Source organism: Dreissena polymorpha, chromosome 4 (genome assembly GCF_020536995.1).
Source record: "Dreissena polymorpha isolate Duluth1 chromosome 4, UMN_Dpol_1.0, whole genome shotgun sequence".
In the NCBI taxonomy this organism is placed as follows: domain Eukaryota; kingdom Metazoa; phylum Mollusca; class Bivalvia; order Myida; family Dreissenidae; genus Dreissena; species Dreissena polymorpha.
Window position 1 is genome coordinate 61,388,407 of NC_068358.1, and position 14,936 is coordinate 61,403,342.

The 14,936-nt window shown below is 32.9% G+C and overlaps 1 protein-coding gene across 6 annotated transcripts in view; it reads left to right on the forward strand.

Annotated features, from left to right (window-relative positions):
- The window catches only part of LOC127877583 (WD repeat-containing protein 93-like), a 49,069-nt gene that overhangs the window by 7,357 nt on the left and 26,776 nt on the right, over positions 1-14,936 (forward strand). For 5 of the 6 annotated variants that reach the window (XR_008048488.1, XM_052423560.1, XM_052423559.1 and 2 more), the window contains exons 4-9: positions 14-89; positions 1,527-1,660; positions 2,715-2,813; positions 6,949-7,047; positions 12,151-12,229; positions 13,543-13,726. Coding sequence is in view for 5 of the 6 variants with exons in the window: in XM_052423560.1 (XP_052279520.1) it covers positions 14-89; positions 1,527-1,660; positions 2,715-2,813; positions 6,949-7,047; positions 12,151-12,229; positions 13,543-13,726 (671 nt within the window). In the remaining variant the exon portion in view is untranslated. The remainder of the gene's footprint in view (positions 1-13; positions 90-1,526; positions 1,661-2,714; positions 2,814-6,948; positions 7,048-12,150; positions 12,230-13,542; positions 13,727-14,936) is intronic. The other variant, XM_052423563.1, reaches the window with a different exon arrangement.

Genomic DNA, 14,936 nt, shown 5'->3' on the forward strand with positions numbered 1-14,936 from the left:
AATTTCCTTCCAGGATTCTGATAGCAAAATACTCATGAGCAAGATAGACGCCTCAAACTCGGGGGACTACGTCGGCACAGTAATGGAAGGTAGGTGATCGCTCAATTGAATCATGGTCCCCCCTGTTTCAATATGCATGACAGTGTTTTACATTGGTGGTTGGGTTTGAAAATGTTGTGTCTGATGTTGAAATGTTATTCAGATAAAATAGTTTTGCAATTACTCAATCTTTTTATGCTTAGGGTGAGCTTCTGTGTTTGCCATTTGTCTGTCAAGCTTTGAAAGTGTTTGTTTTGCGTTAGCTTTTCAAACTCTTGGGGATCACATGATTGATATATGTGTCGGACTACTTTAACACTATAACTTCAACAATCTTTGTTTTTAAACCTCAAAGACTTGATATTTGGCCTGTTAAAGAGAGTGTTGCTCTATAAATCATGTCCATGGGGTTTAGACTGAATATCTTTTATTTTAAGGAGGGAAATCATTAGATTTTGTGTGTGTTTTTTCATTGTTGTGGTTAATGCGTGTGTTTAAAATGTTGTTCCAGATAAGCCTGTGCAGTCCACACAGGCTAATCAAGGATGACTTTCCGCTGTTATGGTATTTTTGGTTTAAAAAGAACTCCAGATAAGGTTTAGGGTCAATTAGATTTCACTACAAGATTTTTTTCGCATTTAGTTTTTTTTCCAAAATTCATCATTTTCAATTAGTTTTTTTTCTAACAATGAAATATATATAATAAAAAACTTGTTTGTTGCACGAAATGCCACATTGTGTTTAATACAAGAAAACATTTCAAATGAACATCGGCATCCGAACTTTCAATCTGTTATCAGGGAAAGTCATTTTTCCGAGATCTGTTTTTATGTGATACCACAATGTTTGGGTTTGGAGAACTTGGAGATCAACCGCTTTTGACACTATATAAGATAAAAGACTGCCAACAATAAACTTTGGACTTTGTTCTCGACGAAATGAAACCAAGTATACTTTGCGCTGTCGCAGAATGAAGTTTCTTTTGAACTCCTCCATGCTTTGAAGCGACCATGTTTAATTTTGTTAACAGTAGAGCGGAAACGGAAATGCGAATATTACTGATTACAATCAACTTATTCACGGATCAGGTATCCGAAATCTCGTTATCATTTAACTATCGCTGCGCAGAACTCGAAAATTCCGTATGATCAAACGGCCGGTCATTATTTGGATCTGTCTGTCTCAATTCGTTTTGATACGATGGATTTTGATTGTCTTTTCGTTTTTCTTTAAAAACCAATCGTTATAACGATACAACGATGCTTATCTGAAGCTCTGTTTAAAGGATGTCCCTTCTTAGTGAAAATCCAATCTAGGTGGAAAGTGTCATCCTTAATTCGCCTGTGGGCTTTGCACAGGCTAATCTGGGACGACCCTTCATGCACATGCATCAAGCCATGTATTCCCCAGAGTGTGTTTCATATGCAGACTGATTTCTGGCCATCAGTCGTATTCAATGTAGCACTCAATCATGGTGACATTTTCAGTTGGTGGTGGTCAGGACATATGGCTGGAAATCTACAAGCTACCTAGGGACACATGGGTTACTGACCTAGAAACCATAGTTACAGCCTTGAAAAAGAAGGAAGAGAAGGAAAAAAGAGACGAGGCTACTTCTGAGGTTACACATTAAATTAAAAAACAAACATTTCATGCTTAATAATTCACAGACCCAGGTTTTGTCTTTTACAGTTTTAAGAGCTGTTATTTAAGCTTTAATTTCCTTTCATCATACAATTGCAAACACAATTATTATGCAATTTGAAATAGTTGAACCACTAACCTTGCAATGTGGATTATGATGACTGCATAATATTGCAGACTCATTTAAATGCAATCGACACATCTGGAGTATCATCACCAATATCTACACATATACTCCTTTAATTAAGCCACAACATAGTTCAAGCTACTCCTTCACTTAAAATTTTGTGAAACCCTTTGGACATTGTAATAATTATTTAAGGAAAAAAGGTCAGCCCAAAAATATCTTATAGCTAACTGAAGGGTTGAACAGTGTCAATCAGATCTGATTGTATGATGGTAAGTTATGTTGAATTGTATAACCAGGCTTGCTAGCTCAGTTGATATAGCTCTGGACTGCAAATCAAAGGATTGCAAGTTTGATTCCCTGTATCTACCACATAACTTTTGTGTTATTGGTCATGAAATCTTTTCTATGGTCATTCCATCCTACCTCTTATTCAAATAGGCCAGTTTTCAGTTACTGGATGTAAACTTAGTACTGGTAAACCAGCTTGACCTTCATATAAGTGTGAGTTGGTTAAATGAGCGCTTTCATATGACGGAAATACTGTTGAAAAAAACAACCAAAAATCAGATTAATTGAGTCGTGTTCTGAGAAAACTGGGCATAATGTATTTGCGTAAAGTGTTGTCCCAGGGACAATACTTTCCGCCTAAATTGGATTTTTTTCTAAGAAGAGACTTCATTTAAATGAAGAATGTCATAAAAGCGAATAGTGTCATCCCTGATTAGCCTGTGCCGACTGCACAGGCTAATCTGGGACGACACTTTTCGCACATATATTATGCCCAGTTTTCTCAGAACGCGACTCAATTTAACAAACAAAACTGTCGATTGTTGCTTCTACTTTCTTGCTGGGGAGTAATAACTATCTATGAATTTAAAGAATATATAAGTTGACCTTTCAGGAGACTGAATCAATTGCCCCATCAGAACATGCTCCAAGTAAGGCAGACACAGACGAACCAAGCGTTGTGTCCATGCCACCGCAAGACACTACTGATCAGGTAATTTATAATGATGAATGCAGTAGTTTTTCGCGTATATAAAAATGTATTTCCCCCAATGTTTTCCCAGTTTTGTTGGTGCTTCTTTATTGGTAAACTGTTCAGTGTTAACAGTAATATTCATTTCTGTTTATTAAACTTTTGAAAATAAATAACTGGTTGTGATTTATGAGTGCTTTGGCTAAGTACATCTACACATTCTAGTGATTACATAATGAACATTTAATTTCCTGTAAGTATCTTCATGAAGTAGATGTTATATCAAATAATTTCCATTTTTTATGGTTGTTGGCATTTTTTTTTATTTACATAAAGGCATCCTGAATTTGGTTCCTATGTTTTGTAATGATAAGAAAACAGAAACTTTCTGTGTTTTTTGTAAAATAAATACTTGAATTAGGGTCTTTCCAAGTTGATCTTAGTGCCCTGGTTCCTGGGTGTTTGAAATCTGACTTTAACATATCCAGGGCAGGGGGCCTCAAATTAGTTTTGCACTTAAAAAACTGTCCAGTGCATGAGTATTTTATTGAAATGGAAATAAAAGTGATTCAACTTGTATGCATCAAAATCCTATATAAAACCAATACACTTTCAGACTTATACATTGCAGTAAATATATTTAAAGAGTCTAACAGCAAGTGACTGTGTCAATGGACAAGCATGACATACACATTTTTAGGGGTGGTTGAGATGGAAACACATACCAAGACCCACCCCGTCCAGAACCTGGGCACCTAAAACATCTTGGGGAAGGCCCTGCTTGAATATTAGTTGTTCTTGAACAAGGGACACCACTCTTTCCTTTTTGTATTTTACCTTCTTTGATAAAGTAGCCTCCCTTTGTAGCTACCACTTCAGGATCAGAAACCGTCACAGTCTGAACGTGTGATTAAAGTGACATTTAGCTTTCCGAGTCGCCTTTCCAAATCCAAGCTTTCATGGGTACCTTTCATTTGGCCAGAGTATCTATTGTTGCTGCAGTTTTCATTGGAACACTATTGTAGAATATTGTTGTGAATGGCTAGAATTGTGAAATACCAATTTAACGTTGTCATGCTTTTTTCCATGTTTTTTTTTGTCATGAAAGAGCTACATGTGCATTCATATTTTTTAATGAAATGTTCGCAAATAGCAAGTGCTGTATAAGTGAATATTTTTGCGCGTCAAAAAGTTAGCGAATTCAAAATTACAGACATTAAGCGTGTGTAAATGTTAGCGAATCGCCCATATCAAAAAGGGAATAAAAATATTTCAAATTGTAAACATTGCAATTTATTTTTTTAACTGCATGTGTAACATGTGTCTATAGCCAAAGTTCTAGAGAATAAATCTTAATAACATATTTTTATCTGCTGTATTAGTCAGGCACACAGTTGAATACAAGTTCAGGTTCAAGTAGAGCCATACGATTTAATGTGTTTGTGCGGCAAAATCTCTATCAAGGATCTCGGTCTAAAAGAGTGAGAACAAAAGCACGTGTGTTGAAGTGCCATGGCAAGGGTTTTGTGACAATTGGGATGCACTATATCACCACCTGTTGTGTTACAAAGTAATATGATATTTACCCCCCTCTGGGAAAACGGGGTTAAATGCTTGTGCATAAAGTGTTGTCCCAGATTAGCCTGTGTCTGCACAGGCTTATCAAGGAGAACACTTTTGAACTTACCTGGATTTTTGCTTAGAAGATACTTTCTTCAAGGGAAAAATACAATAAACGCGGAAAGTGTCGTCTCTGGTTAGCCTGTGTGGACTTGACAGGCTTATCAGGGACAACAATTTATGCACATGTGTTAAGCCCAGTTTTCCCAGAACAAGGCCTAAATATTATTGTCATCATCCTAGATTGCTCATTCATTTGCATTTTTAATTTAAGCCTTTGGAATAATTGTATGGCTGAACAAAATCAATCTAAAAAATTATTTATCAAACATTTTGTTGGTTCCATGTCCAAGTGATCATGGATATCAAACTCATGAAACCATGTTGTATAAAAACAGTAACAGGGTCTGATGTAATTTTTTGTTGTTTTATTTGAACCATTAGGCACCATCATTAGTCTTAAAATTAAGAATACTCTTTTACAACTGTAATGTTGTAAAACTTCTTGAAAGTAAACTCTAGCATGGCAGTTTACAATATGTGTGCGTATGACTTGGCTAGTGTGGTATGGTATTATACATGTAGAGTCAATGATATTGAAATACTAATAATATTAATAAGTCTTAAAAAATAATGCTTAATTTATGTCCATCTATTTTTTGTGCATTTTTTATGTACAATAAGAATGGAACAGTGCCATTTTAATGTTTGGATCACAGTGCACAGGGAAGGCAGAGCAAACACTCACATGTAGATTATCAGAAATATGGCTTATTTTTAATGTATTGCTCATATAAGCTTGATAATAAAATAATACTGTGATAAAAATGTCTGTGTCAGTAGTTCCTTATTAGCATAAAATTGAACACATTTGTTATCATTAAGTCGGTTTAATCATTGACCTTATGTCATTGAAATGTTAAGAAATTGGAATAATATAATGATTTGTCAGATTCAGTGGTTGACAAAAATGAATGAGCATAATGATTAAAAAAAATGTCTTTAATATTCAAATGTACTAACTGAAAGTATGATAGATTGAGCAGATATATACAGTGGTTAACAATAAGCCATGTTATTATAATGCAAATAGCTTGTACCATATCATTATATATTATTATTATTTATAATAACTGATGTATCACTTGCGGTTCAGTGTCATGAATATTCATTAAAACTGCATCTATTATATCATTTATATAGCTTTACAGTGTACATGACATGGCTGTTGTCTTGTGTGTGCAGCTGTTGAACCGGTCCCTTGTAAATTCCGCTGAGCTTTGTGTTGCACAAAGAGGAATAGTAAATACAAGTCCATTAACTTTTGGTGGTCTGTTCATTAATTTTGTCCAAGCGTACAATAAATACTACGTATATGCAATCATTATAGTGTGTCTGAATTTAATCATCATTTTCCATCCAGATTGTAAAGCACAATTTGAAGAAATTATTTAGGCTGGGTGATTCAGATGAGATGTTGCTTGGATCTTAAAATACTAGTAATTAGGCCTGGAGCGTTTATAAGGGAATAAGTGGTACAATATTTTCACCCTGAGCTCTTAATTTGTGTTTGTGGAGAAGATTTTGTTATCTGACCTGTTTCATGAGAACATGGGTAACATGCCATATGTGACCAGCATAGCTTCAGTCCAGCCTGCGCATCCACCTAAATGAGAGATGACCCACGTCAAGCAAATATAAAAAAAAATTACCACATGTATATAGCGCCCTTTTCATACTTGAGATGTGCATTCAAAGGAGCTTTATTACATTTTTTCCAGTGATCAGGGAAAAATATGTAATAAAGCTCCTTTGAATGCACATCTCAAGTATGAAAAGGGCGCTATATACATGTGGTAATTTTTTATTTTTTTTATTTGCATGACGTGGGTCATCTCTCATTTAGGTTTCAAGCATTCATGAGTTAGGACATTCATGCATCTTGTTTTTAAGTCCCTATTCTCAATAAATTTGTCATAATAAAATCATTGGTTTCAGTGTTGTAATTTAACATTGGGTGGCATTTTAACTTGCGAGCAGCATTTAACTTGAGATCGCATCCAATTTAACTGCAAACAGACATAGATTATTGTGTTTTAAATGTCATTCCTTTTAAATGCTGCATGGAGTCATTGTCTCTATATTTTAGTTACTATTAATTAGATATTATGTAGAGTAGAACTAAATCAATTTCATTTTAGTGTCTAAAACAAAAATGTCAGTTTGATTCACATTAAACTGATTAAGTCACATTTTCATTAGACAGCACTACAAGGAGGAAATATTAATCTTGTAAAATGTTATGGCTGAAGAAAGGTTCTTGGCAGTGATTAAACATAAAGTAGAGTTAAATTTAAAATACTATCATGGTATAAATGTAAGAATTTTACAGTTTGTAGATTGAATAGAAAACTGGAAATTTTATAGGAGAGATTTTGTAAAGATTTTTTAGGTGTTTAGTGTAAGCATTAGAAAGATGTAGAAAATAAAAACACAAACAAACAAATAATTATGCTGTAATAAATCCACAATTTAGTTGCAACAGAGTTCACGTCCAGCTAGTGCTACCTCTAAACTCGACTCAGATCGATCTGCACAAGCGGGCGACGTGAATTTAGATCAAATCCGGGAGTCAGTAAGTCACCAGGTCCCAGCTCTTATGACCAACTACCATTTCTAACCATTTCATCCTTCACTGTTTTTGTCACATGTTTTACCTTTGTCATCTGGTGTTTGTGACCATTTTCCGTAAAGTTCAAAGGATTTACATGCCAATGATTTAAATAATGTGTAGAATTAAGAAATTCATATACACTGTAACATACATTTAAATGCATCATTGACATGTTTTTAATCTTTGTGTTTGAAATGAAAAACCTGCTTTTTTGTTTAGTCCAGAACTTTGACCTTGCAAAAAAAGCTACATTTGAGTGTGCACAAAAAATTAATTATGCAATAATAATAATAATAATATATAATGCTTTTCTTAAATACATGTATTAGTATGAGTATCTTTTTGCAAATCGTACCTAGTAATTATTATGTGATTAAACATTTTTTTTGTATGATGTACATAAATTATATGTAAATTGTATGCAATTATGTGTCTTCTTGTATTATATAAATTATTGGCAAGTAAAGGCTTTGCACATTGAGGCAAAAAATATGTTAGTTTCATGGAAACCATCATCCCATGAAAAAAATCCTTAACTGTGGACTATTTGATCGCAAATATCTGCTACTTTTGAATTGTTCAATGTGATGTTTTTTAAATTAGTTAATGATTTTGTTTGAATAATTATTTTATCTGTTATAACATCCTCTTCAAAATAAATTTAATTAATCATAAAGTATTATGCTGTCCATACCTATATGTGACCCTTTTTGTGTCAAGTTTCTGAAAATAACATACTTTTCTTAACCTTATACTCACAATATGCACTACTTGGTTATTAATACTTATTTATGCTAATAAGACATATTAAAAGAGGAAATTGTTTTCGCAATAACAACTGTTTAAAATTGTCATAAACCATTATTTCTTTTTGTAAGTGTTAAAAACAATGTAATTTTAAAGTATTTAAAAAAACTGTATTTAAAAAAAATATGTCATGTTATCAGAATGTGTACCGTAATTATGTCTGAATTGTGTTACATGTAATCTTGAATAAATAAATACCATATTTGGGTCATGTTAAAAAAAAAATTCTGCTCTCTTAATTTATCAAATTGTCAACTTTTCTCAAACTTCAATCCTACAATTGATTCGGAAGATGATACTTTTGATTTTTTTATATTTCTGAAATTTTTTAATAATTTTGCAATTTGTCCAGGTGTCTGTTAACTTGGCTTGGTCTAATGGTCTTGACACAGCATGTCATTGTTAACGCAGTAAATAGAACATACTCAATATTGTATGTGTCATCTTTGTCTGATGATAAGTTTGAGCTGTATGTTTAAATATTCCAATTATTTTTATTATGTTTTAGTGAGGACTGGCTTTATGAAGGCCAAACACATGTGCGTTTACTGTGTTATCCCAACCTGTGATTAAAAAGCAACTTTAAAATGTGTTTAATTATTTGTCCGAATGGAGATACTTCTCCAAGAGTTTGTTACTGAAGTGTGTCTTTAAGTAGCAGTTTTAAAATGTGTTTAATTTGTCCAAATTGAGATAATTCTCCAAGAGTTTGTTACTTAAGTGTGTCTTTAAGTAGCAGTTTATTAATTATCATTCTCCCCCCCCCCCCCCCCACCACCACCACCGTTACCTGCAACACATAATTTCACAACAAGTCATGTTTGGCCTCAAGTTTATATTTGAATAACCCGCTACATTAAATTGTGCAGCCCAAAGTAGATTACTATGATGACTGTGAAACATTAGTTTTTTAGATTAACCCTTTCAGTGCGGGAACCTGATTTTGAAGGCCTTTGCAAACAGTTTGGATCCAGATGAGACGCCACAAAACGCGGCGTCTCATCAGGATCCAAACTGTTTGCTATTCTGATAGTGTTCTTTGAAAAAAATCGAAGAAAATGCTAATTTTAGAAATTCAGCAGAAGACATTTTAGCAGACGACAAATTTCCCAGCATGCAAAGGGTTAATATGTCATTGCTGCAAGTCTGTAAATCATTATGTGAATTAGACAAATAGTTACAAAAAATTGTTGTAACAAACTAACAACTATTTCCCATGCATATTTGTTATAAAACAGTCAAATTGATCTATCGTGTATATTGGTTAGATTTGTTTTTGTTATAATTTTAGCAAGATGGTGGTTAGTCATGTTATTTATAATATTTATGTTTTTATGTAACTCAGCAGATTGGACTATTTGGTATCATGGACTGGTAATATATTTGTTCTAAGCTGCTATAGTATTGATAGAAGATGAGTAGGTAATAAATGCTTACGTTGCAAGATTTACAATTTTAGATTTAGTTTTTTATAAATATGATCTTATGGGGGATTTTTTCTGAATGTTCTCTGGTTTCTGTAATATTTGCATTTATTTTATATTCTTAATAAATAATATGTTACTTTTCCATATCATAAAATATTGCTGTAAGTAAATTTGCATAACTTAAATAATAAGCCCCTTTATATTTTGTTGGACGTAAAGTACAAAAATGTTGCAGTATATTGCAAACCATTTTGGAACATTATCTGTAACTTCCAGTGCATAAGCAGTTGAATGCTGACACATTAAGTGACATTGAGGTTATAAACAACAGACCTTATTTCCTGTAAAACATACTTATGTCTAATTATGTAAATATTGAAAAAATACTACTTTCAGTTATTTTTAAAGCAAATTTTTAAACTTCTTTCGTAGTAAAGATTACAGAAGAAACATCTTTTATGGTAATTGTGGCTGAACATTTTCTGAATTTTACATTATTTCTTTAGATGTCAATTTTGAAAATAATTAATGACTAATTAACATTGCTGACATCGAATAATGACATTAACTTCTTTTGATCTTACATTATCATTTTAATTTAACCATGATAGAATTATAGGCGGTAAATCATGTTCATGTTAACCCTTTCCCACTCAGAAGCAAAGTGAAAATGACTATGTGCAAACAGCATCATAAACCAGAAGTTATAACTCGCAGTCTGTTCAGGTATTATGCTGTTTGCTGCTCATCAGTATCTTAGGGTTGGAAATGAAGCCTTTATAAATCTAGTAAGAAAGGTCTTTTAATCTGTAAATTGAATTTTCTGAGGGACTACAAATGCATAAAAATACATATCTAAGTGGTAAAGGATTAAAGTTATTGAATAGGCAGAGGAATTACCGTTCGCTGCGTAGTATTATATTGTTATGCTGTTGGTATATCGAAAATATTATCTACATTTTAATTCATTGATATGCCTTGGTTGTATTATTAAGGGCATGACAATCATTTTCCTGATTTAATTGTTTTTTAGTAGAAGCTGTAAGGTAGCTCTGTGGAACTCAGTACATGTACAATTCACCTATCAGTTGTGATTACATTTGGGCTGATAATCAAAATGTCTGTCTCATCCCAAGTATTTATATAGAAAGTATGAAGTAAAATCTTATTGGCTTTGAAGTGGCTCACATCAACCATTATTTTCAATGAAGTTTGTTTTTGTTATAGATAGGGCATTCACAAGTTTTGCATATTATGCATGTATGAATTGTATTGTGTAAAACTGTTATTGGCCATGAAAATATAGTTACCACTTTTCACATTACTATGTCCCACTGCTGCTATGGGACAAATCTAAAGGAATTGAGTGATATCAGTTCAAATAGATGGGAAACACAACATCAAAAAACGCATGCTCACTTACACTTTTCATGCTCCAATATAATTGCTATGAGAATTTATATAATTAAGTTAAAAACAACAAATCACCCCCTTTGTGCAAAAAGGTACCATGTGCAATTGAAATTAGAAGGCACAAAATACTTTTTGCACCAATTGGGCGAAACAGTTTTTCATTTTTTACAGTTTTTTATTTATAATGGTCATGTACCAAAACAAATTAAAAACAATTAAACATACAAGTGTATATTTACAACAACATTGAATTCCAATGTTACTTAAAAGCAATTTGATGAACTCTTTAAACTTATTCATTTATAATTGTGAAATACTTGTGAGATACTAAGAAGATCTATCACCTTCATTGTAAAGGTTATGATAATGAAAAATGTATCTTATTCACAAAAACCAAATTGATAACTTAATTAATTTGCATTTTAAACAAATTATTTATTCATGGAAATTTGTAATCATCAGACCAAATTGTTCATAAAATTTTAAACATAACTGTGTTAATTATGAAAAATGTATGATGTATTGACATCATAATATTATTAACATATTTGCTTTTCGCATCTATGATGATCTGAATAACAATGATATCTCTACAAAACTACTTTATACCACATTTTATTAGCTTTTTATCAAAATCTAATTGATCTATACAAAAATTATATTGAATACTTATTTAGTGTAAAACATATACATAAATGTAACTAATTTAACTAGTTTATTTGAAATGCCATTTTTTCTCAGGTTCTGTAAAGTGATGGGTATAGATGGGCAATATTATTAATATGAGCCGTGTTCAAGGAAAACGTGGCTTAATGCATGTGCATAAAGTGTTGTTCAATATTAGCCTTTGCAGTCTGCACTGCCGAATCAGGGATGACACTTTCTGCATTAACCCTTTCAGTGCGGGAACCGAATTTTGAAGGCCTTTGCAAACAGTTTGGATCCAGATGAGACGCCACAGAATGTGGCGTCTCATCAGGATCCAAACTGTTTGCTATTCTGATAGTATTCTTTGAAAAAAATCAAAGAAAATGCTAATTTTAAAAATTCAGCAGACGACGTTTTAGCAGACGACAAATTTCCCAGCATGCAAAGGCTTAAATGAATTTTTTGTGTGAAGTAAGCCTTCTCTAAACAAAATCTATGTTAAGGCAGAAAATGTAGTGCCAGTTTAGCTTAGGCAGACTGCACAATCTAATCTTGGATGACACTTTACAACATGCATGACATAGTTTACAGCAGCCATGCCGCCCATTGTTATTAGAGCGAGGCTCATATTATATTATATTAGTATTATTATCCTCAACCTGACCTGTGAAGCAAGTTTACAATAAGAAATAAAGTTTGTTTAGTATACCATTTCTTGTATGAATGTTTGTGGAATATATGAATACATTTGTGTTTTTCTTTGATAAAGGACCCATTGTCTGGGGAATACAAGTTTGGGGCACCACAGCTGATAATGAAAGTGAAACCACCCCCTCAGTTAATTCCAGGTAATCCACGTCTAATTGCAGTATAGATAAAAGCAGATATGACTCCTCTTTTCATGTGTTTCTTCTTAAAATTAAACACCCTCCATGTATGAGTTGTTTTACAGAAAGATTAGCCCTCTTGCATAGAATTTATTTATTTCTATCAATACACAAAAACTGAGAATGTACAATCTTACCTATTTGAAACTGAATTGTAGAGATAAACAATTTTTTCACAAGAATATGAAAATTTATATTACCACTAATGCAATCAAACTACAATCTTAAATACAGCAAAATCAACATATAATATTTCCTTATTTTATGACTACTTGTACAAGTTAAACTATGTTAATCATCTCCTGTGACAGTAACAAAACCAAACACGTTTTTCTTTTTTTTTGAAGCGACAGAGTTAAAGTGATATTATGGGCATTTTTCACTGTTGAATTGAGCTGAAAAGAATTAACAGGTCAAAAGAGTAAGTTAAAATGTGGTTACTGACCAATTATCTGCAACTCATCTTGCTACCAGTTGTTAATAAAAATATATTTTATATTCAATATTTTACGTGACTCACCCAGTCCTGTAAGCTGAAATGATCAGTAAAACAAAATTGTGTCTTTGTGTCGTATAAACGAATCTGCACTAAAACTAAATTTAGGTTCACATTGTACATGCGTGATCAGTTGTTAAACGAAAGTACGGTTGATATTCAAATGCATTATTTTTCTCTTTCCGGGATATTGTTTTAGTATATTGATGCTGCATTAACAAATATAAGTGTATATGATGTGAAAACACCAAAAATAAGCAACGGTTGCGATACACACTTATAAAATGTTAGATGCCCATAATATCACAGTGACTTTAATGTCTTACATTTGAAAAAAGGATTACAAAACATAGAAACATTTTCACATTAAAGTCTCTTGTATTTCTATTATTGGAAGTCTTTAATACTTTTTGAGACTCCCCAAAAAAGTAAGCATATAAAACCCAAAAATTTTGAAATTTACCAGCGAAAATGGGCTTATTTTTAAAATTCTGTCATTGAGATTTTTTTCTTTTCTTTATAAACTTAAAGCATGAATTCTAAATTTAATCGAAACCTATTCATTTTAGCTTGATAACATTGAAAGCCAAAGGCTAATTGAAAGGCTTTGAGTTTGTTTCCTGGATTGAACCAGTTATAAGTGTCTTTGTAGGAGATTTAAAGAATTTAAAGTGTGGATTGAAACTGTGACCTCCTGGTCTCTAGGCGGACACTATATTCACTACACCACATTGACGATTCAAATTCTGAACTTGACAATACAACTTATTTTCCACAGCGGTGTCGGTATCAAATCTTCACGGCTCCTGTCAGAAGGTGGAGCCTGGCGATGTGGTTGCTACGGGAACCAACGTGCTGTTCACTCAGAACCACCTGGATCTGCGAAAGTCTGTGTTCACGCATCTCCATGACAACCTGGCCAAGTACCAGACAGAGGATGATGAGGGCGTAACTGCACAGCAGTGAGTGATTTCCCTATACTTGCTTTTGGGGCGCACTGTCGAAAAATTGGGCTTTATGCATGTGCGTAAAGTGTCATGCGCCTGTGCACTCAACATAAGCTAGTCATTGAGGCACTTTCCACCTTTTTGTTTAGAAACGACTTCATGTAAGTGAATCATTCTATAAAAGCGGAATGTGCTGTCCCTGATTAGCCTGTCTGGACTTCACTAAATGGGACAACACTTTTATCTCATGGTTTAAGCTAATTTTTCCCAGAACAAGACTCCATCAATTATTTATTAGTCGTTATTTGCTTGTATGCCTCTACTTTTAAGGGGTGAATTAAAATTTTCCCTTTCCAAAATGTCCATCCTTCATGAGATTTTTGTGGATGATAGAGTGATGAAACTAACTAGCAGTTTAGCATGTTACACAAGATTTTAACTGCTGGAGTGATAAAACTAACAAACATACAACATGGCCATTTTTGTGTAGTCTTAACCTTTGATTCCATGATGTGTTTTTCCATGTAGATAATTTGATGGATATGTTCTTTGAAGACATATGTTTTTAGTTCAATCTGCTTTCAGACTTTTATCTAGGTAGGTGTGGTGGTAAATTAGGCATAAAATGAAAAAAAGCTTGTAACCACTCTAGAAGTCACATTTATAAGCAAATCATCATGGAACTTGGTCTGAACATAAAAATGTGCCTAGAAATTAAATATTTATGTTTCATTAAGTACTTATTTTAAGCTCCACCTTTTCAGAATAGTTAAGTTCCTTTATGTCTCAGGTGAACAACTTATGGCCACTCGCCCTCTTGTTTTTAAAAATTCTTTAGTTTGAAACTTTTAAAATTTATTCAGTGTTGAGTAAAAAAGCTCAGAGACGCATTTAAAAAGAACTGACAAACCCAGAAAGAATGATCATTTGAATGTAAGTATTTCATGTTATACGAAATATAAAATAAATAATAATAAAAGCAACTGCATTTCCCTGCTTACTGACGCACCTTTATTTAGCATGGGTGGCGGGATAGAAAACAAAATATATCTTTATTCAGACCTGACTTGGTCTTTTGCCTTTCATTATGTTAAGAACTTAAATGTTGTGATTGATAATAATGTTCTAACAAATCATTCATTTTCTATCAATCATGCTTAGTCAGGCCACCATGTAGTTTTGGTAATAAATTCTAAGCACATGGGCCGTGCTCTGTAAAAAAGCT